At 36.1% G+C, this 26,407-nt stretch overlaps 1 protein-coding gene across 1 annotated transcript; it reads right to left on the bottom strand.

The window, feature by feature from the left end:
• Positions 1 to 582: 582 nt before the first annotated feature.
• On the bottom strand, positions 583 to 20,876 carry UPL6 (ubiquitin protein ligase 6). The gene is made up of 26 exons (XM_059588318.2): positions 20,414 to 20,876; positions 16,969 to 17,066; positions 16,654 to 16,781; positions 16,179 to 16,290; positions 15,667 to 15,847; positions 14,255 to 14,437; positions 13,728 to 13,910; positions 13,407 to 13,488; positions 12,022 to 12,140; positions 11,607 to 11,908; positions 11,340 to 11,436; positions 10,913 to 11,056; positions 10,087 to 10,170; positions 9,899 to 9,985; positions 9,492 to 9,632; positions 9,218 to 9,343; positions 8,334 to 8,432; positions 7,875 to 7,942; positions 5,872 to 5,938; positions 5,017 to 5,187; positions 4,831 to 4,920; positions 2,741 to 2,821; positions 2,442 to 2,515; positions 2,242 to 2,313; positions 1,998 to 2,087; positions 583 to 1,157 (listed from the first exon to the last, which is right to left on the bottom strand). Exons 1-26 carry the CDS (start codon positions 20,570 to 20,572, stop codon positions 1,091 to 1,093), a joined length of 3,105 nt encoding a protein of 1,034 aa, XP_059444301.1. The 5' UTR covers positions 20,573 to 20,876; the 3' UTR covers positions 583 to 1,090.
• Positions 20,877 to 26,407: the final 5,531 nt, after the last annotated feature.

Raw genomic sequence — 26,407 nt, 5'->3', positions numbered from 1 at the left:
GCAGACATCTTGCTCTAAATTCTTGGCTTAACAATGACAGTGGAAGAAAGAAATCCATCCGATGTAAAATGTTAAAACCAACTGCTCCGACTATGTGATATAGGCTATAGCCATTAACATGCTTCTGCTTAAGGAACTTAAGATTGAAGTTCATAAAATTTAAGTTTGAGATTCTTAATGTTTGTCAACAAGATCGATCTCTCACAATGCAAGAGGTAAAGCAAGATTTGACATCCGTTAATACGGATTTGAATCCTTAACAGATAAAAGAGAGTTCATATAAAACCCAACTGTCTTGGTAAGTGGCTGGACAGTTCAAAATTTCTTTGAATAGTTGGGTTCCAAATGGGCTCTCTCACAATAATTGCAACTAGCAATTTGAACTAATTACTGTAGATCCCCATCCCAGTTAATACAGCTCCAAATCCTACTAAGATTACTAAGAAATCATATGGCATGTTTGGTTAAATAGCCTTTAAAAAGCAGCAACGGAGGATGTCACTCAGAATTGCGCACACGAAAAACAAAGTTAAAACACAATCTTTTTTAGGGATAAATGTCATAATAGCAGCTTCTAACAAATATCTTAACTCCAGGAAGCATATCAGAAATATGCTACCACTTAAATTCCTTCTCATTTATACATAAATAAATATGTAAGATTTGGCTGAGGAGAAAAGGAGAGATAATGAGAGACCCACTGCTAAAGCACTGTTTCTTCTACAAAGGCCTACTTACATGTATAATAAGCGAATTTATAAAAGATTTACAGTCTACAAAATGATCACATTGACAAGATCAATTACCAACGGTCATGATGCATGTGCGTGCTTTCACAATGCTGATCTATTTGTAGATAATCTCACATATGTACATTAAACTCATAAGCAGGTTGGCCGGAAATTATAATTTACAGGCCATTTTAATCGGCCTCGCCTCGGCCTTTATGATCTTCTTACTCTCCTATGAAGATGGTCATTGACACTTCCATGCGAGAAGAGATGTAAAAGCAAAAACACGGATTAACATATCTGACGACAGATTTCTCCACTTAACATACAATCGCATAGTTGGTATGGCACAGGGTCAATCAACTCAAATCAAAACCTGCATCTGCATTTATAGCATAAAGCAACTTCATTTCCAGTTGCTCTTTGCTGTAAAAGAAACATCATAAGCAAATGAATAATGTTCAGCAAGATATAATTAACAGTTAACAAAAGCAAAAACTGAAACAAAGTTTACAGTTCAAAAAAAAAAAAAAAAACTATTCTCCGTCTGATCGTGGTTTAAGCTAATAATATAAGAACCAAACCAACAAACTCGGGCGACACATAGGGCCTTCATTCAATAAGAGAGCAAGTGCCTAATCGACGCACACAGTTCATTAAATGAGAGAAAATAAAATAGAAGTTATCATTTTTTTGGCAAATTATAACATGCAGGATTTTGCAAGCTCAGGTATCAATCCACAACAGAGAGAAAATTTTTAAAAAATGAGACACTTCGTTTGCCTAAATTTCTAGCAAAATTATGTATGCTTCAGAAAAAAACGGAGGATTTGTTCAATGCTCCATGGTCCCATGGGATATGCTTCCATCATTATTCATTCACATGACAAATCGATAATAAAAACCAACAGAATCAATTTGTTAAATTGATGTACTGGCATGATTGCACTTATCAAGGAAGTCCAACTTGCAACCTAGAATTTTAGGGTGAGGTGTCAAATTGTGCCCCGGAGTACCATATTGATATAGTACAACGGTCTTTCCTTTTCATTTGTTCTATTTTGATGGTTATCTTCTGCAAACATGGCTGGATCTTTAGAATAAATCTCAACCTTTTTCTCCGAAAGGTAAATAGAACTACACATGCACCCTAGATTGAACCCATGACCTTGCTCTCCACACCTTGTTTATGGGAGAGGAGATACATTTGCACAGAATCATCGCCAGAACATTATTTCAAGAAATAAAATTAGGACTGGGACCAACCTTCTATATGGCGGAAGCTTTAAAAGATTCATACAAGTAGCTGATGTCGGGAGCCGGTCAAGAGCCTCCTCAGAAGCATTACCAGCAGCCCTACAATAAGAGAGACCAACGAACTGTAAAACTAGAGAGAGAGAGAGAGAGAGAGAGAAGATATCGGGAAAAGATTTAGTACACTCCTGGAGCCATTTGGCTAAGATCAACCACAACAAATCCTCTTATCAAATTAAAATTGGTATAACTATACCTCTGTATGCAAAATAAAGGCTCAAGATATCTGAATCCAAGGAGGGGTCCTCGAGAGCACCCAGTCACAAACCTGGAAAAATTCACTCTTGTTATTATCCTTTCTGATATCCATTTTGTTTAAAGCTGACTAAACACTAATAACTAAAGCAGCCTATATAAATAAACAGTAAAGATATGAGGATGGATGATATAACTCACTTCAAAAACTTCTTTTGGTTTTCCAATGAAAAACTTTTGAGAACTTCCCAGAACATCTCTATGACGTAATGCTCCTGTAGAGAAAATAACATAAATTAAGTACTTTAATGAAAGAAAAAGAGCAGAAAGCAGTATTTGTGTAGTGATCACTAAGTTCACCTCGGACAAGCTCCATTGGGAGAATACGTATAAGACATTTTCACTGAAAAGATACTTTATTGAATACAAAAAAATGTATTTGATTATCCCATACATTTACTGCACAGCCAGTTTATTAAATCAGGGGGAAAAAAACTTACTTTATGATAGCCACCTGCGTAATTGGTGTTCAATCGTATATCATCAACATCCAAGCTGTCAAGCGATCCTGATATCAGAAGCTGTAAAAAAATTGAAAAATAAAAGGAACAGATGCGTCAAAGAAGTGGGAAGGAAGCAAGGATCAATAACTATTGATTAGGTTTCCAAAAGAAAGAAGAAAAAAATTGTTATATTGCGAGTTGCAACATCATGCACTTGCACTCAAGTGAACAGTGCATTGTTATCATAGGTGATAAAGTTTTGAAATGCTTTTAAGTAGTTCAAACATGAACCGCATTGCTGGATTGATGAAAACGAGTGGCAGGTAATCATGATTTATCATCTAAATAATGAGATGACAGAAACATTTCATAGAAAATAGATCAGTGTTGAATCATCAATAAGAATATTAATTAAGACATACAACAGCATGAGAACACATCATTTGAAATTCTGATACTACAACTATTTCCTATTAAGACTGGAACCACAGAATAGAAGGTAAAAGATTTAAACGAATCTCCATATGCTTGAACTATGATATGACGTAGAAGAATCTGGATAACTCAATTCCAGGCACAATCATCATAGATTCTTAATTTGACTGTATACACTACTTATGAGCAGGACACATTTCTCCATGGGTGCTCCCGTACAATGGGAAAGGAAGCATTGTCTAGCAAAGGAGGAAAAACAAAAGAATCTAAGCATGTTAATGGTCCAGAGGAAACATTGTACCAGAGGCATCATGCATTAGAGAGTAACTAGGCAAAATACTTTTGAGTCCACAGATCAACCATTGATGCATAGCTTCACATTTAGGCCCCATTTGGTTTGCGGAATAAATCCTTGGATTGGACTAGCTAACACTACGTATAGCTAATCCTTTGTTTGGCAACACTCTATTCCTGGGAATAGTTTATTCCCATGGACTACTAATCCCACACACAGGGTTAGCTAAGCTACTAAAAAATGAGTGACTTAGCTAATCATTTCCTGTGAGATTAAATTAATTGTATAAATTGCCACAAAAAACCCCACTAGTGGGACTAAATTTCGTTCTCTCTCTCTCTCTCTCTCTCTGTTTCTCTTTTCTGTCTCTATATTTCGTTCTCTCTCTTTCTCTATCTCTCTCTTTTCTCTTTGATTCTTCTAGTATAGTTTTTCTGCAAGTGCAAATGATTTTTTTTTTCTCTGTAACGTTTCTCAGTTTTTTTTTTTTTTAATTTCTTTTGATTCTCTGTACATTCTCGCTATATTCTATTGATTTTTTTTTTATTTCTTTTGATTTTTTTTTATTTCTTTTGATTTTTAGAGATTTCTTTTGATTTTTTTTTTTTAATTCTGTTTTTTTATTTCAGTATTTTTTTTTTTTATTCTATTTCTCCGTCTTTCTTCTCTATACCGTTTCTCAATTTTATTTTATTTTTTTCTTTTAATTTCTTTGATGGAGAAATAGAATCTGCAAGGTTTTTATAAAATACAAATATATAATCTGTTTTTTTTTTTTTCTTTTGATTCTCTATACATTCACACTATATTTTTTTGATTTCAAGATTGAGTTTGATTCTGATTTCTCCAACTATATATATTTTTTTATATATAAATAATTTTGTAGCATAATTGCAAAAAAAAAAAAAAAAAAAACACAAAGGCCACATACCTAGCATAATTAAAAAAAAAAAAAAAAAAAAAAAATCCTTAATAGTATAAATTGTATTTGTATTATAAGGGTATTTTAGAAAATTTGATCACAATATGATTCCATTCACCAACATATTGCATTGTACCAAACAAAGGATTAGTTAGTCTATTCTAGCGTTACAACCAAACAAAGGAATATAAATAGCTAATCTATTCCACACTCTTCTATTCCCAGCAAGAGCTAATCTTTTTCTAATGGACTAGACATTCCGCGAACCAAACGAAGCCTTATTATCTACCATTTTCTCAGATTGTAATGCATTAACCAAGAATGTTTTGATCTATAGATCCCCTCAAAGGCACTGCCAAGCAAGAAGTGAACAATATGATGACAGTTTAATGCAACAAAGCATAACTTACGAAGCCTAGAAGTGGACAATAGTACCTGAAGTTCATGCTCATTAAACATATCAATCCAATCTTTCTGAATAAGAAGCTGAAACCCCCTCAAGAAATGAGAACTTTGTTGACGTATCTGAAAGCAATATTATTAATCATGTCATAACAATATGAAAGAAGATATACTCCTGGATAAAACTTGAAGGAACTAAAGATAGTACATTAAAAGTACCTGAAAATTCAAACGGTGATTGGCTACAAGATGAATAAATGTAATAACGTTCTCATTGGTAACACGCAAGTTTTTTCCTCCTGGAAGCAGCTCTTCTTCTGTTTGCTCTCCATATTCATTATTGACAATAACAAAGTACAGTTCTAACTCTCCAAGGTCACCTTCATAATGCTGTAGGTCACAGTAAATGGGCCAAGAAAAAAAATGAGAGCAGGTTAGAATAACCACCTAGGGTGTGAAAGGACACCCTATGGCAATATAAACACCCCTTCAATTTTCCCTATGAACGAAAGATGGGCCTGCTCCCCCTAAATGAAAGAAAAGGAAATGAATAGGAGAGAGAGGGGAGGGGGGGGAGAGCAAAAGAAAAGAAAATGAAGCTGCATGCATTACTGGTAGGTTCATCTCAAATTGCTATTAGACACAAGATGGACTTTATCCCAATTCTTTTCTAAAGAGAGCCCCAAAAAATTAAAAAACAACAATTCGTTGCAAATGAAAACCTATATGCCCTTGAAAGCAGAGATTGTCAAGAACAAAGTGGGTATCATACGAGTGACAACAAAGGGAGAAAATAATTGATATCAGGCATTTGGTGCAAAAACAAAAGCAAAACCTAAGAATTTATAACATCAACAATATCATAAAAAGGTCCCAACTAACACTGTAAAGAATGCCATTGAATTCCTCGTGGAAAAAATCCACGTATGGAAATAGCATGACCCACTACAAGGGCCTCATCAATTTTCAAGACCAAAGATCACTAGTTCTTAAGCTGGACGCAGACCATAAACTAAAAAAAGCACATGCTATCCATGAACATAAAGATATGGAGTGAAGATGAAGAAATGTTACCTTTAAGAAAATAAGGTGGCGATACAATTCTGGGTCCAGTGAAGGCAAGTCATTCAAATAATTGTGCCTGATCAATAAACAATTTGTATACGTCAGATATGATACTGCAGTGAAAAACATTAGAGATTCCCTATATGTATCATATGTCAGATATGATACTGCAGTCAAACATTGCCGGTCCTACTAAATTATTCACTACAACTATCAAGGTAATCATAACTCTTAACTCAATGAAAGACTCATGATTAGTGTCCCAAAACATACCAGATTTAAGGTGGGAGATGGTTCCAAGGTAAGATTCTAACATGATTTAAGGTGAGGATACGACCCTTAAGAAGCCTTTCCAGTTTTATTTGATATTACTTGCTTATAAGATGCTTCTGTTGCAACTCTCATGAAAAATTTTTGGAAGTTCCATTTAGTGGAATATGAGCTTTATTAGAGCGGCTCATAATTGGGAGGTAGAAACATTTGCCTTGTTCTTCAAGGTGTTGTATTTAGCTAGAATGAGACGGGAAGGGGAGGACAAGCCGTAGTGGGTCCCCTCCAAAAGGGGTTATTTGATGTTAAATCCTTCTACAATGCCATAGGTTGTCATGATGGTTTCCATTTCCCTTAGAAAAGTGTTTGGCGCACTAAGATTCCAATGAGGGTAGCCTTTTTTGGTTGGTTGGTCAGTGGCCATAAAAAAGATCCTTACCACGGAGAATATTCGAAAGCGGCACGTCATCGTGGTTGATTGGTGTTGTTTGTGTAAAAGGAAATGGGGAGTCCGTAGACCATCTTCTATTTCATTGTGAAGTTGCTTGTGCCATTTGGAATTTTTTTTTTCAATCGATTTGGGTTATCTTGGAACATGCCTAGATGAGTAGCTGATTTGTATGATTGCTGGTGGACTATTAGCAACACTCGAAATGCTGCTGTGTGGAAGACGGTGCCTTTGTGTCTTTTGTGGTGTCTATGAAGGGCAATGAATGATAGAAGTTTTAAGGATCATGAGAGGACTTTAGAAAAGATTGTGCCTTTATTTTTTAACACTTAGTATCTTTGTACAGATGCTTTTGTTTCTCATTTGGTAATTAGATATAATGATTTTCTACTTATCAAAAAAAAAAAAGATATAATGATTTTCTTTTTTTTTTTTAGCCCCTACTAGCTAGATGGCTCCATTTATCACTTCATGTGTACTTGGGGGCGCCCTACGCTTTTAATGATACTTAGATTACTTATAAAAATAAAAAAATGAAAAATTGAAAGATAAATGAAAAATATTTTACTCAAGTCAAATTCCATGGATGTCAAACGATTGGAAATACCGGTCAAGTATATAATAATCTCACAAGTGATGTATGAACATGTGCCACAATAGCATTGACAAAATGAGCAGGAGCATAGATGCACTAATGGGAATGGGGAACAGGTAGACCCAAATCGGATTAACCAAAATCTTGTGTCTTTTGGTTTGGAGTGAGTTATGCCCCAAAGGGTGATGGAGTTGTTAGCTTGCTAGATAGGTTAGTTGGGAAGCCGTTGTAGATTAGAAGCCTAGAGGTTGGCTCTTTTGTGCTTAATGTGGTACACTTGGAGAGGGTAAAATGCTCGGAACTTCAAAGATTGTTAGAGAATGTGTTAAGAGTTAAAAGCTTTTATGTTCAAATCTCTCTATGTGTGGACAGCGTCTTACAACATTTCTCGCTTTTTTAATTTTTCAGAATTTTTGAATTTGTGTTCTTCCTAGTCTCCCTAATTTGGGGTCTCTCGTGTACTTCTTAGGTACTTGAGTTGCGCCCTTTTGCACCCTCTAATGAGACTAATTTACTTATCAAAAAAATATGCTTCCATACAAACTTAGGTTAGGCGTAAGTAATATCGATTTGCACAGATCAAGCGCAGATTATCAGAATGATTTCAGTTGCAGCCATAAACAATTTGAGGGGAAAAAAATTAAAAAGGCAAACAAACTAGTGAAATGCATAGAGCAGGAAGTCTTTCTGAAACCTTACTTCTGCTTTAATTTGCTCAAGAAGAAAGTTGCAAATGGTATATCAACAAGAATCCCTTCAAACATAGCCTACAAGAAGAAGAGTAACATCATGTCACATCAGGAAGAGCAGAACAAAATTAGCACAAAGCCACATATTAGAATCATCCCAAACTTAAATGACTTTATATCAGAAGGATGAAAGCAAACTCATTTAGCAGCCCGTTATGTGAGACATAAATGCTAATCCTAATACATTTTACTCCTGCTCTGGAGATGCAAGGATATAGTAGCCTTAACTGCTAATAAAAGAACTCAATTTATGTTATTCATGTCATTTGCTTGCTTCATTTCATATAGGATGTGGCACATGGGTATAGACACCAATAGTATTGCATGCTCTTCGAGCTTCAACAAATCAAATGCAGGGCCACACTATACAACAGGAAGAAGCTGACTAGTAATAAAACACACATCTCACCTTCGCAAGAAGAGTTCCAAGAAAATGGAAAAATTGGAGATGCTGTTCATGTATCATTCCAGACCCAGGATTAGGGTAGAGCAGGTGATCAGCTGTTTCCTGGATATTCCAAGCCAACAGAGAATCAGTGGAACACAACGCACATATTTACAACCATGAAAAATGAGTAGACACCAATAAGTATCTAGCATACAAATTCTTAAAGTTGGCCATGAGATAATTCAATAGTTATGACCAATGAGCCACAGCATCAGACCAGCCGGGTTGGCTTTAAATGAATGTCTCCCCGTATGGTGTTGTGGGACTAGATAAAAATTTGAAATGTTCAATAAGGTTTTGGCACGAATTGGGGTGTTCGGTACTTCAGGCATATTCTCCTCTTTTTTTAATTCCCAGCAACAAACAATGCTTCTTTTATGCTCCATTTGGTTGTCTAGCAGGAAAGCAATTACTAGGCAAACTGGAGTAGAAAGAAAATAAAAGCTTGATATTCCATAACCAGTTGGCATACAAGAATTTGAGGGAATATGATCTTAATTTTCCCATGACACATGATGAGATTTGAGGAAAAATGTTTTGCTGCAAGAAAGCAATTACTAGGCAAACTGGAGTAGAAAGAAAATAAAAGCTTGATATTCCATAACCAGTTGGCATACAAGAATTTGAGGGAATATGATCTTAATTTTCCCATGACACATGATGAGATTTGAGGAAAAATGTTTTGCTGCAAGAAAACTGTTACTGGTGGATTCTACATCTTTTCCTAACCACCAAAAACACCAGAAAAGTGAGCAAAAACAAGTAAATTTGCTTTTCCTTTCCTACCAATCAAAACAAGCATTAATGTTGGAACTATTGCCTCATATTGGGCACTCAAATATGACCTTAAACAAACCATACTGGACATCAAAAGCTGCTCGTGTAATGTTCTCCATGAAATCCTTGAAAATTCCACCACCATCGATGCCAGCCTCCTCAACTCCAAATTCATTGACGAACGTGACACGAATCTGCAAGTAAACAGCCAACATCAATTATTCAGTTATTAAAATAAAAATAAACTTATTGTCATCTTCGGGTGACAACAACAAAGGTGCAGAGAATAATTTTCAGAACTACAAATAGGAAGCGTGAATACAAACACACAAAGGGGCATACCACTCCTCGAAGATCATCTTCAGACAATGCACTCATCTGATTATAGGCATCTTCTAGAATATGATCCCTTCGTATTCTGAATCGGTTTCTAGTAAAAACAGAATGAGATCCATGTCTTTGCCGAACTGCCGTTAACTGTGACTGGTAAATGGATTGAGAGAAAACAGTTACAAACATGAAAGAATAATTGCTATCTTATCTCTTTCGATGGAGTCCAGGTCTCCCTTCTTATATTTCTACCATTCACTAGCCTCAAAAGCGAATAATTTATTTATGCAAAAAAAAAAAAAAAAAAAAAAAAAAAGGAACTTCAAAAAATGGCTGTTGACAACATTTGCAGTCAATTTTATTACTCACAGTTAATACATTTTAGCTTAAAACTGAGCGTAAAGAGTTAAACCACTTACTGTGAATATTTTAACCCTGCTTGTGAATGGTACCAAGAAAGGAGCTTGCTTCAGTATGTCATTTGCTCGGGAGTTTTCTATTCCAGCCTGCGAAAAAACAAAAACAAAAACAAAACAAGATGTTTGAATGAGCAAAACCAGAGACTTTTGGTCCTACGAGCCTGAAGATACAACAGAGAAGCTATTACCTGAGAAATAAAAAACTCATTAACACCATCAGCATGAAAATCACTGGGGGATGTAAACTGTCGTCTATTGTTCCAATCTTGCAACTACGGGAATAGTTTATACAAGAAGTTAGTTAGAGGTACAAAACAGAGCATAACACTATATCATTGTTTTGGTCAAATGAATCTTAACTATTAGGGAAAACCTTTTTTTTTATAAGTAAGTATTAAGAAAAACTTCACAAAACCTTTAGGAACTTCCACTCGTTTTAACACTACCCCTCAAAGTTTAAAAACTTTCAAATAAGGGTATCGAACTTTCACTTTTTTTTAATTACCCCCTTCGGTTAGGATTTTCCGTTAAATCTTGTCAAAATTCCCAAAATACCCCTATTTTTTATTCATAAAAAAATAAAAAATATTACCAAGATGTTGCAAAAATTTTGCAAATTTTTTTTTTTTTTAATATTAAAAAAGTAAACATCTAAATCTTTACAATTTTTAATTTTATTTTTTATAATAAAAAAAAATTGGTATTTTGAGAATTTTGACAAGATTTAACAGAAAATCCTAACGGAATGGGGTAATTAAAAATTCGATACCCTTAATTGATAATTTTTTAACTTTATCAGGGGAGGGATAATTTCAAAACGGGTGAAAGCTAAGGGGTATTTTCTGAAGTTTCCCCTAACTATTATTTTCCATTAATGAAGACTGACAAAGCTCTGATTACCCACATACCAGAATAGTATGGAAAGCCACAAAACGTCATATGAAGACTTCCAAATAGCAAAAAGGATTTACCAACCAAGAAAATAGAAATCCAACAACTCATGCCTAAGTGTACCTGTGAGAGGAGCTCAGAGGCTACAATGCTAACCCTTTCTTGAATGAATTCCTCAGGATGTTTCTTATTAGAAGAGCCACTGGTGGCAGATTTCAGGGAATTAGCTGGTGTTGTAGGATTGATCCATAGAAGCTGCCACAGGGCCTGCCAAAAACAGCACAGCGCATATTACAACAATGCCTTTTTGAAATGATCAAATATCTAATACTACAATTTATCACTGTGAAACAAATAGGTGTCGACTAATGATCTGATCATGGTTACCATATCTATAAAAGACAACCAATTCTAGATCTATAACCTACTGCTACATACAAAAATGCCACCATCTGGCCAACGGATATATAGATTTGAAAAATATCCAGATCCAGAAGTTTCTTTCGGGAACACGTTTAAAAAGTACTTTTGACATTTTCCAACAAGTTACCTGTCTTAGAATAATGATAAGGCATCTAATGTCCTTCAATGATAGTGGCTTCTCATGCTCATAGAACTCCTCATTATCAACTATCGTAAGCATGTGCCTGGTCAACCACAAGGCAGGTAGACTGGTTAGTTCAACTTGTATCAACCTCAAAAACAGCTATATTCAATTTAACATCAAATAAAATACAATAAATAAATAAAAGAGTGAAGAACGGATAGATAACCACTGTATTGCATGAAACTACCAAAATTAAACAGGGGGTCTTACTTGTAAACAGGACAGAAAACAGAGAGGGGTAATAGCCAACCAGGAGCGTCTCCGGGCAGATACGCTAACTGCTGTGACAAGGATGACCATTTCTGATTCTCATGGCACCGCTTCATAAAATTCCAAAGCACAGGAACAAGTTCAGTTCTGTAAGCTAGAACTGTCATGATCCGCTCAAGAGGCAAAGTGTTGAAAGTAACATGCAGAAAAGCACAAGCTGCACCAACAGCTGCCACCTCTTTATCATCCGGTCCATCATCTGAACTACTGGCGAATGGAATTCCTCCAAATAACAAATTGGTCTGCAACAAAAGCACAAAATTCCAAGTTGTTTTACATAAAAGAAGTAAAAACTGTTTTGATTAATTTAAAAACTTCACTTTGGAGATAAATATGAAGTGTTAAGACCACATACCAATTGCAGAAGAAAGCGGGGTTCTATAGCATTGCATATCTGTTGTTCCAAATCCCTATTCAAGGTAATTTCTGTTACTTCATCACCTGCAGTTGTATCATCCTCAACCAGCATGGAACCTGAAGTGAACATGTATATTTCAAATCAAGCATTTCCAAAGAAATTATTAAAGGTAATACAATTTTTTTTTATAAGTAATCGAAATACATTAAAAGCGAAAAGCGCAACCCGGGTACACAATAAGTATACAAGAGAAACACCTAGTTAGAAGGAGAAAAAAGAACAAGAAATTCATGAAAGCTAAGCACAAAGGGAGTTAAAAACACAATTGTCCAAATATAAAGATTATTAAAAAAATAAGGACATAAGCTCCGCCAACGTCCTCTCGCTCAAAACTGCTATCATTGGGTTCCCTCCAAACACACCACAAGAGACAAGAAGGCACCATCTTCCATATAGTAGCATTCGAGAGCTACCACCAGTCTACTAACAGGCATACAAATTAGATAATCTTCTAAGTATAACTCAAGAAAGCCCAAAATGACTGAAAAACGCACTTTATAATGCACAAGCTACCTCACAACGGAAAAGAAGATGGTCCACGGACTCCACATCCTTCTTGCAAATACAACACCTATCAACCACAACGACATGCCTCTTTCTAAGATTGTCCATGGTAAGGATCTTTTCTAGGGCCACCAACCAAGCAAAACAAGCTTCTCTCAAAGGAACCTTGATCCGCCAAATACTCTTCCAAGGAAAAGGAATGCCACCATTACAAACAAGGACATTGTAGAAGGAGCTAACAACGAACAACCTTTTTTAGAGATGGTCCACCATATATTATCTTCACCTTCCTGTCTTCACTCTAACTAAGTACAACAGATTGACAAATGAGGCAAAGACATCCACCCGCCCCAATCATGAGCTGCTCAAACAAAACTTACGTTCCATTGACTGGAACCACTAGAAAGCTTCAAGTGAGCCACTACGTAAGCATTCTCAAGCAATACCAAATAAATCTGGAAAAGCTTACGTACTGGCCCCGTCCCCACACCGCAAACTACGCCAAAAACTAACCTTGGCGTCAACTCGCACCTCAATATCACTCGCACAAGTTTTATAATTATATAGTAATTTGCGAATGAAACAAAGAAACTTTGATAAAAAATAAAAATAAATAAATAAATGATTTTTTTTAAAAAAAAAAAAAATCCTATGCAAAAGACGTAACAATGAGAAAAAAGGGAAAAATGAAAGGATATGAAATTAGGAAGAAAAAAAATACATCTCTTTATAGCTTTCTGACTTGAATACTTGTGGCAAGTATCAAGTCATAGGTTGTAAGGAGAGAAACTCAAGCGCATAATAAGGAAGAGCCATACTTTCTTTACTTTCTCTACTAGATGATTTCAAAGAAGGAAGTGCCTCCAACAAAAACGTTGTAACAGCAGCAAGATCTACAGCCTGATTATGTTAAAAAGCAGAAATAAAATTAGCTTCAAAACCTAAAAGAATCGGTGCACAACTTGACAATGTCAAAGAACAGCCTGACTTAATTCAAAATCTAATAAAATTTGTGCACAGAATCCAATCTCTTGAAGCAAAACAAATATAACAACTTAGCAATGCTCACAAATTCTCCAGTTTCATTCTAAATAAAGTACCAAGGACACTGTTAGTAACAATTTGTAACATATTCATACCATTTCAAATGAGCAGTTAGGCTGAGATAAAGCAACTCCAGCAGTTTCTAAAATATTCCCAAGAAGGCAGGCATAACCAGGATATTCGGTGGATATATCATTAGGAAGTACGTTAGCACGATTTTGCACACAAAATGCCATCTGATGAATGTAATGTTGGCTTAGGCCCCTTCTTGCAAAAACCTAGATGGCAAAAGATCACTCGAGTTAGAATAGACAACAAGCCTTGACAATAATTAAACACACAAAAAAAATAATCATTAATAAAAATAAAAATAATAATAGTAATAATAATAAATTAATTAAAAAAAAGAGGAAACAAGGAAAAGAAGAAGAGCAATCACGCAGCATAAATAAGAAATACGCCGAGAAAATATATTTGTTACATTAAGCAGAAACAAGGGAGTTGACTTCATAAGAAATAACTCAGTGTCTCTTGAGCACTTTATGCCTCCACTAGGTACCAAATGAAGTTAAAAATAAAAACTACGGAGTCCTACCAAGGGGATGATTTAGAAAATTGCTACCTCTTTTAAATATGGGAAAAGCCGCCACAGGAAAGGAATTGTAAGAATCTGGGATGAGAAACTCCATCGTGGATCAATATTTGTACAAGTGCATGGCTTCTGACCAATGTGAGGAATTATAATGGCAAGAACACGCTCCAATGATGAAACTATCCCAGTTGAAGTACCAGCATTTGAACTTTCCTGCACCACACCAAGAAGGTAGTTTCACATATGTGGATGTGTTATCGAAGGACAAAAATAGTATGAAAGAACAATTTCTAGAAACACGTCACAATTGAACGTTTCCCTGGATCATTCAAACTCTAGGCATTTAAGGAAATAATCTTCAAATTCATAACAGTACTGAAGAAGTCCAATAACAGTCCTCCCTTCCCTTCTTCTCAAACCATCCCTCCTTGTATCATAATTGACGGGAGAGGTCAAATTTTTTACACGCTGTAATTCCACTGGTGTTATTGCTCAGCACTCTAGGCTTGCCTTCAGATATTGCAAATTCCTTCTACTATCTATTGCGGGCTTGCAGAAAATAGCTTCATAGCTTGTTCCTGAAGAACTTCAATTCAAACACCCAGGAATTGATTAAAAAATTTCACCCATCTCATAACCCAAACCAATATCTCCTCCCCTCTGACTCCTCGCCACCTCCTGTACCACCTTCAAGTTGAATTTCTGTGTCAATCCTAATCAAAGGTTCACAACTGCTGGGGTTCAAGTTAGCAACTTCATCAAATACTCTTCTCAGCCAATTATCTACCACAAGTGCCTCAATAAAAGGTAAAAATATGTTGTCATCATTGTCCACTAAAGTTGACTCATTACTGCCAGAACCAAAATGCTTCCCTTAGGCATAGGGCTATACAAAACCATCTTTCAATTTCTGTCATTAACATCCCTCATCCAAAAATAGGAAATAAAAGGCTATGATCTTGGGAGCATGTGCCAAAAAAAAAAAAAAAAAAAAGCAGCCTCCAATTTCAAAAGGCAAGAAACATTAGTGAAAATTGTTCAAATGACTTTCACCTCAGACTTCCATGCTCCCCTATGACTTAATTGTGCAGAAGCAAATATTTTCTCACCCCCCCCCCCCAACTAATCCGGATTCAAATTGTGAATAGACTTGGTTCAAATCTCCCAGCCTGAAACTAAATCCCCAAATGCAAAATTTGGTAAAATTGAAAACAGTCCCAATAAGTTATAGAATACCGAGTTCTCAAGTCCAAATGTACAAGAACATAACGGAACAACATATCCATTTCAGAGGGAAAAAAAAAAAAAAAAGGCCAAAGAAGTAGCCCTTACAATACTCTTGGAGTGTCAGGTCAAATGCCCACTTAGCAAGGATGCCTTAAGCATTAAACTAGAATAAAATGAAAACTATAAAGATAAAAGTACTGATATAAGAACCATACCTTCCATGTAAGAGCAATCTCTCTAAACAAACTGAATGTGTTTCTTTGCAAAAGATAGCCAACAATGTTACAAACCCATGGAAGTTTCGGATCTATCAATATAACTACTGTTTCTAGCAAGAGAGTCGTTGATGTGCTAGATTCCTTGGATGTCATTAATATTTGCTCCTTCAATTGATTTCTGTCCAATAAAAAGCTCAATAAGCAACACTTGCTTTAATTAGCAACACAAACAAGGAAGACAAAAAAAAAAATTAAGTTCTAAGAATAACCCCAAAGGTTTTGTATTAAGTGCAACTAAATATAATGCAATTTATGTGTCGACAGAACTCCACAATACCCGCACACACGAAACCTGCTAGTTCGACAACTGATATACCGATGAAAGCTGGACTTTGCCAGTCATATACATACAATCAACTGTTGCATTCTAAGGATCTGCATCCTCAGCAAATTGTGATAATTTAAAAAATAATTTTTTATTACAAGAAAAATAAATAAATGCAGCAAACCTATTCTGATGCACCGCCTGAATACAAGCATGTACTAGTTGCTTCACTCTGTAGTCCACCAAAGCATGGTTGGATGAATAATCCCTTCCTGCAAAGAGCCTCACGGTGTCCCCTGTTGCATGATCAGATGTTATTAATAATATGAATCAAGGTTCTGAGCACCAACGTGAAGCATACAGAAGCAGCAAAGATTCCAATCAGATACTCTTTTACCAAATCACATTCTCACATACAAGGAAGAGCAAAACCTGATGAACACATGCTTGAATATCATGATAAGTACTATATACAAAATGAAGAACAGCTGAAATTCAGTATACCATTGTCATTTTTTGGAAATATATATATATAGGTCGCACAGGATATGATTAAATAGAATGGAAGAGGAAATAAAAAGTAGAGTTTATTGCATAACAAAAACATTCAAACAACTTGTAAAAGACAACTCTTTGAGAAGGATGCTGATTAAAATTACCACCATCTTGAACAAATTGCAGAAGTGATCGGCATGTATCCACAAGGATTGCAAAATCACCAACATTTTGTGCATTGAAGAAAAAAAGTAAATGGCGGAGGAACTCTGAATCTGGGCCAAAACAATGCCTGAATGCACAGAGACAATTGAAAAAAACCAATTGATCAAGAGGAATAAAAAGATGATGCATGGTTCAAGGAATATCCATATCTATACTGCCATATAGATATTATGAGAAACTAAGAGTAAAGGGAAAATTAAACAGAGTTGAATTGTACATTGGCTACAATGTTAAACAGGATCCAACACTGCTACCTGTCGACATTTTGGCAGTACTTTCCATAGGTTCTATAGAACTCCTCTCGCACCTTAGAATGTTCAGCTTTAACTGCCTTTCTCCCTCTGACGCATTTCTGTAGCTAGTAATAAGTCAACACTATGCAAGGGATTGATAAACGCATATGAATTGGAAATATAGACATCACTTTCAGTAAGCAGAACAATAGCTGCAAGTATCTTAAACTACTAGCGATATTACCATACAAAAAGTAACCAAATATCAGTTCATGATGTAAACCAATATCTCATAAGGAGAAAGGCATAAGTCCAGATAAAATAAGATATGTAAAACAAAATCTCATAAAACGATATGTAAAACAATATCTTAAATTGCACAAGCATTCAATAAGATTCATCGTACAGATACAACTAAATCACATAAGTCCAAGGCCCCAATCTAAAATCAATACCCAAATAAATGACGAGACAGGAATATTTGTATTTGGACATGATGTAAAACAATATCTCCACTTCAAATGCATCTAGAAGGTCCAATCTGATCTTCAGTGACAGGAATGTGAATGCTGTACTTTATTACACACTTTTTTAAAATAACTGACAGTTTCTTTTAAAAATAAAAAAGGTTCAGATAAGGGAATACACGCTTATTTGTCAATGTGGATGCTACCTTCTATGATAAATATATCAGGTTGTTGAGAATGGGTAATATCTCAAGTAGACCATACTATTGAATTATCACTGTTACTCATGATTATAAGCATGTATTATATCTATATCATACTTGGATAACTGTCATGACTAAACTGTCTCATTCTTTACCAAACAGATTTCATCACTAAAATGGCGTGGGTAATGCACAGGCCTACTTAGCATTATTGGACAGACCAAATAAGACTAGAAAAACTTTTCTATCTTTTTCCCTTTCTAAGATGACTGTGTGTCGGTGTGAGCAAGAGAGAGAAAGCTCCAATAATTAAGTATTGTACTTCATTTTTTTTTTTTTAATAAGTAATAACCCGTCTTATTAAATATTGTACTTACTCTATACACTTATGCTGTTATGCATATATCAAGGGTGTTTACAATAGATGAAAGACACCAATTTCAACAAAACTCGTGCAAAACTGATGGCACTACCACTGCCAGCTATGACCTTTCATTTGCATTTTTCTTTTTCTTTTTAACAAGTCAACTGTGAGCATTGAAATTGACAATCTATTTTCTCTACTTACATACCATCTCATTACTTACACATACATCACACTAAGATTTGCCTGTCAAAGTTCAGCTTTCACACTAAGATTTGCCTGATGAATCCTACTCATGCTTCCATTTTTACAATGTGAACACATCATCAACATCTCCACATCATATCCCATTCCTAGCATAACGAGGAGTTAAAATTAACACTTGGGGGCACAAGAACCTCGGTGCACCCATATTATTGAATCTCCCCAATATGTTCAAAAAGTTCCCACCGCAACGTCACCAACAGGGCTCATTAACTGATGCATCTAGCTAAATTACCTGAAAAATCATTGCCCCCTCAAATTTGTCACAATGCTTTGTATTACAAATCAGTCATAGACAACAATTCGAAAACCATGTTACACTCTCTCTTTTTCCACACAACACTTACCCCTAAGTCAGCCGACCAAGGAAAGAGCACTGCTCTCATGCGGACCTTATACCGCCAAATACACTTCCAAGGAAAGGGAATACCAACATGGGGGACAAGGACAATATTGAACAATCTTACATCGAACAACCATCTCGGTGCACCCATATTATTGAATCTCCCCAATATGTTCAAAACATTCCCACCGCAACATCACCAACAGGGCTCACTAACTGATGCATCTAGCTAAATTACCCGAAAAATCATTGCCCCCTCAAATTTGTCACAATGCTTTGTATTAAAAATCAGTCATAGACAACAATTCGAAAACCATGTTACACTCTCTCTTTTTCCACACAACACATACCCATTTCACAGCACAATTTAATCAAAAAATGAAAATCTGAACTTACAAAGCAGAAGCAATAGAAAAGAGAATAATACGTCTCTCTCCTTAACCATTGAATATCACAAGGAAGAAAAACAAAGAAGAGGTTCTCCTTTTACTAAAAACTCGATCATAAGCTTCAATTATAACTTAATAATGAAATGAATCCTAGACAGAAATCCTTATGTTCCTAACAGACTCTAAAAAGGAAATAAAAGAAATCCAAATAAGGGAAATCCAAAAACTCTCCTTTTACTAAAAACAACTCAATAGTAAGATTCAATGCTAACTCAATGATGAAATAAATCCTAGACAAAAACTGTTAAGCTATTTTTTTTATAAGTAATCGAATATCAATAAAAATGCGCAAAACGGGCACCTCATATACACAAAGAAGTATACAAGAGAACACCTAACTAGAAAGAAAAACAAGACCGTCAATAAAATCATGAAAAGAAAGCAAATAAGGAAAGCCTCAAGCAGTTGTCCAGTGAAAAATAGTATTGAAGAAGGACTTTAAATCTACCACCACCCTCTCGCGGTCTTCAAAAATCCTATTATTTCTTTCCCTCCAAGTACACCACCCAAAAACAGGACAAAACCATCTTTCACACTGCTGAACTCTGGGATTGCCTCTCAACTCTCCCACAAGTGAAAGTCAACAACTCTTCTAGGCATTACCCAAGTTAATCTGGCACGACTGAAAATAGCACACCATAGGGCACTAGCAATCACATAGTAAATAAAAATATGATCTACAGACTCCCACGCCTCTTACACATATAGCTCAAGTCCACCACAATGACATGTCACTTCCTTAGGTTATCCATGGTGAGGATTTTCCCTAAGTCAGCTGACCAAGCAAAAAGCACTGCTCTCATGCGGACCTTATTCTGCCAAATACACTTCCAAGGAAAGGGAATACCAACATGGGGGACAAGGACGATATTGAACGACCTTACATCGAACAACCATCTCTTTGAAGGGACCCAACAAACTTGTCTTCACCTCCCAGCCCACTCTAGTGCAGTACAACAGATTATCCTTAAATTACTAAGAGTCTCTAAAAAGGAAATAAAATAAATACTAATAGGGGAAAATCCAAAAAATACACAAGTTCTATCAGTTACTATTAAAACCCAAAAAAAGGAAATAAAATAAAGTAAAAGAAAAGAAAATCCTAACACCACTTGGAATTAGGGTGTAACTTGCCCAATTCGTCCTACATCACAAACCGTCAATTCCATTGGTCCCATCTCTGATTCCACGACTTTAATATCGCGAATTAAGCTAAGAATGTAGCAACGATAGCATCAAAATTACGTCTCACACGCCCTTTCACACAGTATATACCAAATTTTCAGCCTTTTATGCTAACAAACACGATAATTTGGGAAAAAAGCACTAGAATTCGAAGATCGAAAGCACACTTAAACGAACAAAAAGCCTCGAACCTGAATTTTGAGAGCAGCCGAGTTTTGCTGGCGTTGCCACAAGCGCCGGTTCCGCTCCAACCTCGTCTGCTCCAGAAGCTTCTGCCTATCCCTCTCCTTCGAGCTCCGGCCCCCCAAATCGACTCGCTTCCGAGTTGACGGATCGCCCGAGAAAAACATTCTCTCCCGAGTCAGGTCGGCTAACTCAATGCCCTAATTCCTATAACAAATGAAAAAAAAAATTTCCCAAAGCTCTAAGAATCGCTTTGCGATTGCTTGGTAGAGAGGGTGTTGATGGAATAAGTTATCCCACAATCGAAGGAAAAAGGTAATCTGGTGAAGCGAACGATAGGGAGGTTTTGTGTCTTTGGTTGAGTGGAAAAAAATAAATAAAAAAGAGAAGGATTTTTCTCTCGCTTTCTCGGCTCTGAACTGTTAGCGAAAGGAAGTCGACTAGAGAACAACGAGCAGGAGACTTTGCGAATTGCACCTTTCTAAAAGCTTCTTTTGACGTATTTAATGATAGAGAACTTCGCCTTTATAAATCAACCCTCGCCTTAATAAGATGCGCCCGAGCGGGTTCTGCGGTGGACTAAAAGACCTTTTACTTCATCCACAAGTTTGATTTGGAAATTCAATTAGTGTGCTTTTGAGTGTCAAATAATTTTTGTAAAATAAAAACATTATTTTGTATCCAATTGTCTGCCGGTAACAAATAAGTTTTCGACATAAATTTTCTTCAAACCAGTCTGAAAGAAATATCTTTCAACCCATATAAAATAGTGTCAAGTGTCTATAAACATTTAAAATGCACATTAAATGTAGTTTAAGTTAATAAACTGCTATCAATGAGATTAAAAAATTATTGTGCATTTTAAATGTTTATAGACACTTTGCATTATTTTACATGGATTGGAAGATATTTCTTTCAGACTGGTTTGGAGGAAATTTATGTCCATCATTTTTTTTAATTCATATATATTTTTTTTGATTTATATGATAAAGGATATTAAAGTAGTTAACTCGTTTTATTAGCATTGTATAGTCATTCTATTTTGTTTTAAAATTATTATTTAAAATATATGTTTTGAGATCTTTTGAGTTAATGTTTTGGGAAAATCATCCTATATATCTTGAGTTTTAGGGAAGTTCTAGCCATATCTCCTTTATTGCTTCAAAATAAGTAGTTAAAATTATAATTGAAAATCTCTAAAATCACACATAGAATCCAACTTTACACATTAAGAAACTGGAATTGCCTTACCTGGGTTAGACCAAACTACAGCAGATATGCGAAATTTGGCACCCAATTAACACCGACATAAATTTCTTTCAAACTACTAAAACTAGTTTTGAAAAAAATTTCTTCAACTTTTTTGTTTTTTTTTTTTTATTGAAAAAATTTTCTTCAACTTACTCTAATAAGTAACAAGTGTCATTCAATATTTTTTTATTTCTTAAAAAAATTAATGTTTGAATTCCTAAGTTAGTAGAATGACAGTAAATAACGGTTAATAATATTAAAAAATATATATGAGAAGTAACATTTGGCACTTACTGAAATTTGTTGGGGAAAAAAAAATCAAATAAAATTTCTGTCTATTTAACACCGTCATATTCCTCCCACCCAACATATAGCTTACCTTTATAGGGTGTGATGATTGTTGTTTTAATAATGTCAATCATACTTTTGAACAATAATTTGTTAAGTGCATTGAAATTTGCCCGGCCAATAACCCCAAACCATACAATGATGGGTGATTGGGGTGAATCGATGTTTGTCCAAAAATCACAATGTTTGTTCACCGCAGGGTAACCACAAATCAATAACTTTGATTCACCATAGAAGATTAAATTATAATTAGTTTATATTTACCAGATCTTTGTGTTCAAGCAAACATGAACACATACATCAAACGTATATTAAAACAAATTGATCATAAACAAAAAAAATCATTAAATATGAAAATATATTAACATCAACCCTAAAACGAGCAAAGTCATAGATGTAATTAAGGCTCCGTTTACTTCGACGTAAAATGGTTTACAGAAAATGATTTTCGTATTTTACAGTGTTTACTTCGACGTAAAATAGTGATCAACGGAAAATATTTTTCTTTGACTGAAAATTATTCTTTAATTTTCGGAAAATGGTTTATGGTTTTGAAAATCGTAAACCATTTTCCGACTATGAGCATCTCATTCTTAAAACGATGGACCTTGCCAAGACCAACCCAGAACCTCGCCAAGACTTGACCGGGTCCCACTCGGGACTTGACCGGGATCCACCCAGGACCTAACCGGGACCCGCCCAGAACCTGCCCGGGACTTGATCGGGACCCGCCCGAGACTTGACCGAGACCCGCCCAGGACTTGCCTGGGACCCCGGCAGGACTTGCCCGAGACTTGCCTGGAACCCGCTCGGGACCTAACCGAGACCCGCCCAAGACCTGACCGGGACCCTCTCGGGACTTGACCGGGACTCGCCCGAGACTTGACCGAGACTCGCCCGGGACTTGCCCGAGACCCGCCTAGGACTTGCCTTGGACTTGACCGAAACCCACTCAGGACTTGACCGAACCTGCCTGGGACCTAACCGGGACCCGCCAGGACTTGACTGAGACCCGCCCAGGACTTGCCTGGGACCCTGTCGGGACCCGCTCGAGACTTGACCGGACCTCTCCCGGTCAAGTCCCGTCGGGGTCCCAGCGAGGTCCCAAGCAAGTCCTAGGCAGGTCCTAGTCAAGTCCTGGCGAGTCCCGATCAAGTCTCGGGGAGGTCCCGGTTAAGTCCCGGATAGGTCCCGGTCAAGTCCTGGGCGAGTCCCGACGGGGTCCCGGGCGGGTCTCGGTCAAGTCCTGGGCGGGTCCCGGTCAAGTCCGAGGTAAGTCCTAGTGAGGTCCCGGACAAGTCTCGGTTAAGTTCCGGCGGGGTCCCAGGTAGGTCCCTGCGGGGTCTCGAACAAGTCCCGTGCAGGTCCTAACGGGGACCTTATTGGAAAAAACAATATATATATATATATATATATATATATATATATATATATATATATATATATATTAAAAAATATATATATTTTCCATGTGCAAGGTAAACGCCGTAAAATATTTTCAAGAAAAATGGCTTTCTTGAAAATATTTTACAAAGGAAACCATTTTACATCGAAGTAAACGGAGCCTAAATATACCAACAGTAATAAGCACAAAATACATCCATATTAATCATAATTCTTTGACAGGGTTTTGGAGTTTTTGGAAATAATGGGTGAGAGAAAATCTGTTGAAAGGGAGGAGTTTTTGGAGTGTTGGTATTCCTCAAAATTATTCTTGGAGCTAGAGAAAGATTTTAAAGTTGAGGACTATTGGTAAAAGGATTTTAAAGTTTGAGGTTGATAATGGGGAGAACATTCATCTTTGGCTGGATTCATGGCATCGTTCTGGCATTTTATTTGAGGTTTTTGAGTATAGGGTTGTTTATGATGCCCAGAGTAGTGTGGAGGCTAAGCTTTCTTCTGTCATCCTTAATGGAGACCGATTTTGGAGTGCTTCTAGAATAGGTACATATGTTAGATCAGAAACTTGGGAGCTTCTTAGGAAAAAGAAGTAGGAGATTGTTTGGTGGACCTTGGTGTGGTTTCCACATGTCATTCCAAAATATGCTTTCATTTTGTGGCTTGCTATGCGGGACAGGCTTATAACAGGTGATTGCCTGATCAATTGGGGATATAAAAGTGATGTTAAATGTCTTTTCTGTCATAATCAAATAGAAAGCAAGGAGCATCTGTTTTTTTAATGCAGTTTCAGCTATTGAATTTGAAAGTTTTGTATGCTTCGATGGAGAGTGGACAAGCCTTCTGTAATTTGGGGTGAGATTCTATAGCTAGGCATCAGTCAATTGGGGAATAATGCTCTTAAAGGTATCTCTGCCACCTAGTCTTAGGTTTTGTAGTTTACAACTTATGGTGCATAAGGAATGGTCAGCCTATCACTGAGGAGCAGGTCTTGAAGAAAATCTTTTGAGAAGTGCGATCCAGACTAGCTGGGAAGGGGAAATTCCCTAAGACCAGAGAGAATCTGATTTCAGCCTTTTTGTGGAATTTACCTGTAGATTTGTTGTTATAGGCTTTTCTACAGGTTTTGCGGTAGTCTGGTATGTTTTGTTGAGTGTACGTGTTCTCTTTGAAGGCTGGTCCACCTTTTGGGAAGACTTTCTGTGGTGCTGTTTTGTGTTCTGCTTGTGCTTTTGCTAATTGCAGGCTGGTTTCTGCAGCTTTGTGTTTTTTTTATAGTTTTTGTTTTGGTTGGTTTAAGCCTCTGTAAGGTTGTGTTTTCGGCCCTTTGGAAGCTTGTATAAGGTGCTACTTTGTTGATTGGTTTGTTTGCTATTAATGAAGTTTCTTATTCATCAAAAAAAAAAAAAATCTTTGACAGGTAAGTTCAATCTTATAAGTAGCTCTCATCATAAGATTTTATTTTGGTTTTTTTTTTTTGTTTTAATTTGACAGTCATATAGTAGTTCCATCTCCTTTCTACATCACAATTATTTTTTATAAATTTAATATCTTATAAAATAACTAATGATATCTTAACATTTGATTCTAAGTCGTAAGAAGTCTGTACATTTACAAAATAGTATTGAGAATTGTATTCCTCTTGGGGTTGAGAGTTCTCTCAATTGTTACAATTATTTGTTTAAAATAAATTAAAGGGTTAAATAATTTTTTTACCTCTGTAGTTTAACAACTTTATTTTTTGCCATCTTGCCTTCCTTTTGTATTACAAATGGCAACTCAATAATGGTTAAAAGCGGAAATGGTACTTCCATTTAAATTCTGTAAAAAAATGGACGAAAATAAACGTCAGCACTCATAAAATATTGATATGTGTCCATATATCTAATTAGAAATTAAAAAAAAAAAGATTAAAAACATTAAAAAAAATTAAATTAATTAATTTAAAAAAAAAAAAAGAAATTGAAAGGAAGCCACCCTGGCTGGTTTAGGGTGGCCAAAACCACCTCATCCACCCTGTTTGGCCTGGGATGTTTCAGTCACCCCAGACCAGCAGGTCTAGGTGGAGTTACTATCCATAACCATAAAAAAAGGCCGCTGTTCATGAACTTTTCAGATTTAATATGATTTTTCTATTCAGTGCCACATTACCAGCCCATTTAAGAAGATTGGGCTGATTTCTCACAGACTACAAAAATGTTGGATTTAGAGTGGAGGAAGCCCAACATATACCTAACACAATCAAAAAGGCTTTCAAGTAGGTTGAATTCAATTGCCAAAGAAACAGAAACCTGGGGCTTCGATCTCATTAAAACATTGTAAAAGAATAAAAACTAGCAGCTTCTGAATCTGCATCATCTTTGCTGCAGAAACTTCTATAATGGAAGTGGGATATAAAAGTCCACCTTTGACTGTCAAAGCAATTAGGTTTTGCTGCAAATTAACCTATGCAATAAAATAATTTGTGAGTTTTATTCTAATCCAGTGAGCAAGACAATATAACATCACAAACATTATTATACTACAATTATGCTTGTTGACCTGACTCACTTACTGCTTTTCTCACTTGGGATTGGCTCCATTTCTTGTGTAAATTTGCTAGTTTACTTCTAGCTTTGGCTATGTTTTTGACTTCGTTAAAAAAAAAAAAAAACAATTGAGTAAAACTTTGTTTCTGACTTACTCACCTTTTCAGCTGTTGGGAAAGCGTGGGCAAAGTTAATGGAGATAAACAAGCCCACCTAAGTTGCACCTTCAAAACGAAATTGTTGCATATTGGTTCACACCATAAAAATGAGCCCATTTTCATTGAAATTCTGACAACCTAAGTAGATTATTCAAAACATGTGAGTTCGCAACTTCCTCTTTGTGGGATGTCGGAATTTTACTAAAATTCAAACAACCTAATTGTAAAGTGGGCAAGAAGGGCACGGAAGCTACCGTTTCTAGAATGCAAGCAGGTCGGGTAGCATGCTTACTTTCCTAATAGCGTACGTTGGCAGCAA

Source organism: Corylus avellana, chromosome 2 (assembly GCF_965113065.1).
Source record: "Corylus avellana chromosome 2, dhCorAvel1.hap1.2, whole genome shotgun sequence".
Classification (NCBI taxonomy): Eukaryota; Viridiplantae; Streptophyta; class Magnoliopsida; order Fagales; family Betulaceae; genus Corylus; species Corylus avellana.
This window is presented reverse-complemented; position numbering and strand designations above follow the sequence as displayed.

Bases quoted from the DNA above. Each gene is read 5' to 3' on its own strand.
- UPL6 (XM_059588318.2), bottom strand. From the start codon at position 20,572: ATGTTTTTCTCGGGCGATCCGTCAACTCGGAAGCGAGTCGATTTGGGG. The intron at 11,057-11,339 runs GTAACTTGTTGG...TGTTTTTGGCAG, and splicing joins TTATCATTATTCTAAGACAG to GCCCTGTGGCAGCTTCTATG. The intron at 8,433-9,217 runs GTCATATTTGAG...TGGAATATCCAG, and splicing joins TCCAGTATGGTTTGTTTAAG to GAAACAGCTGATCACCTGCT.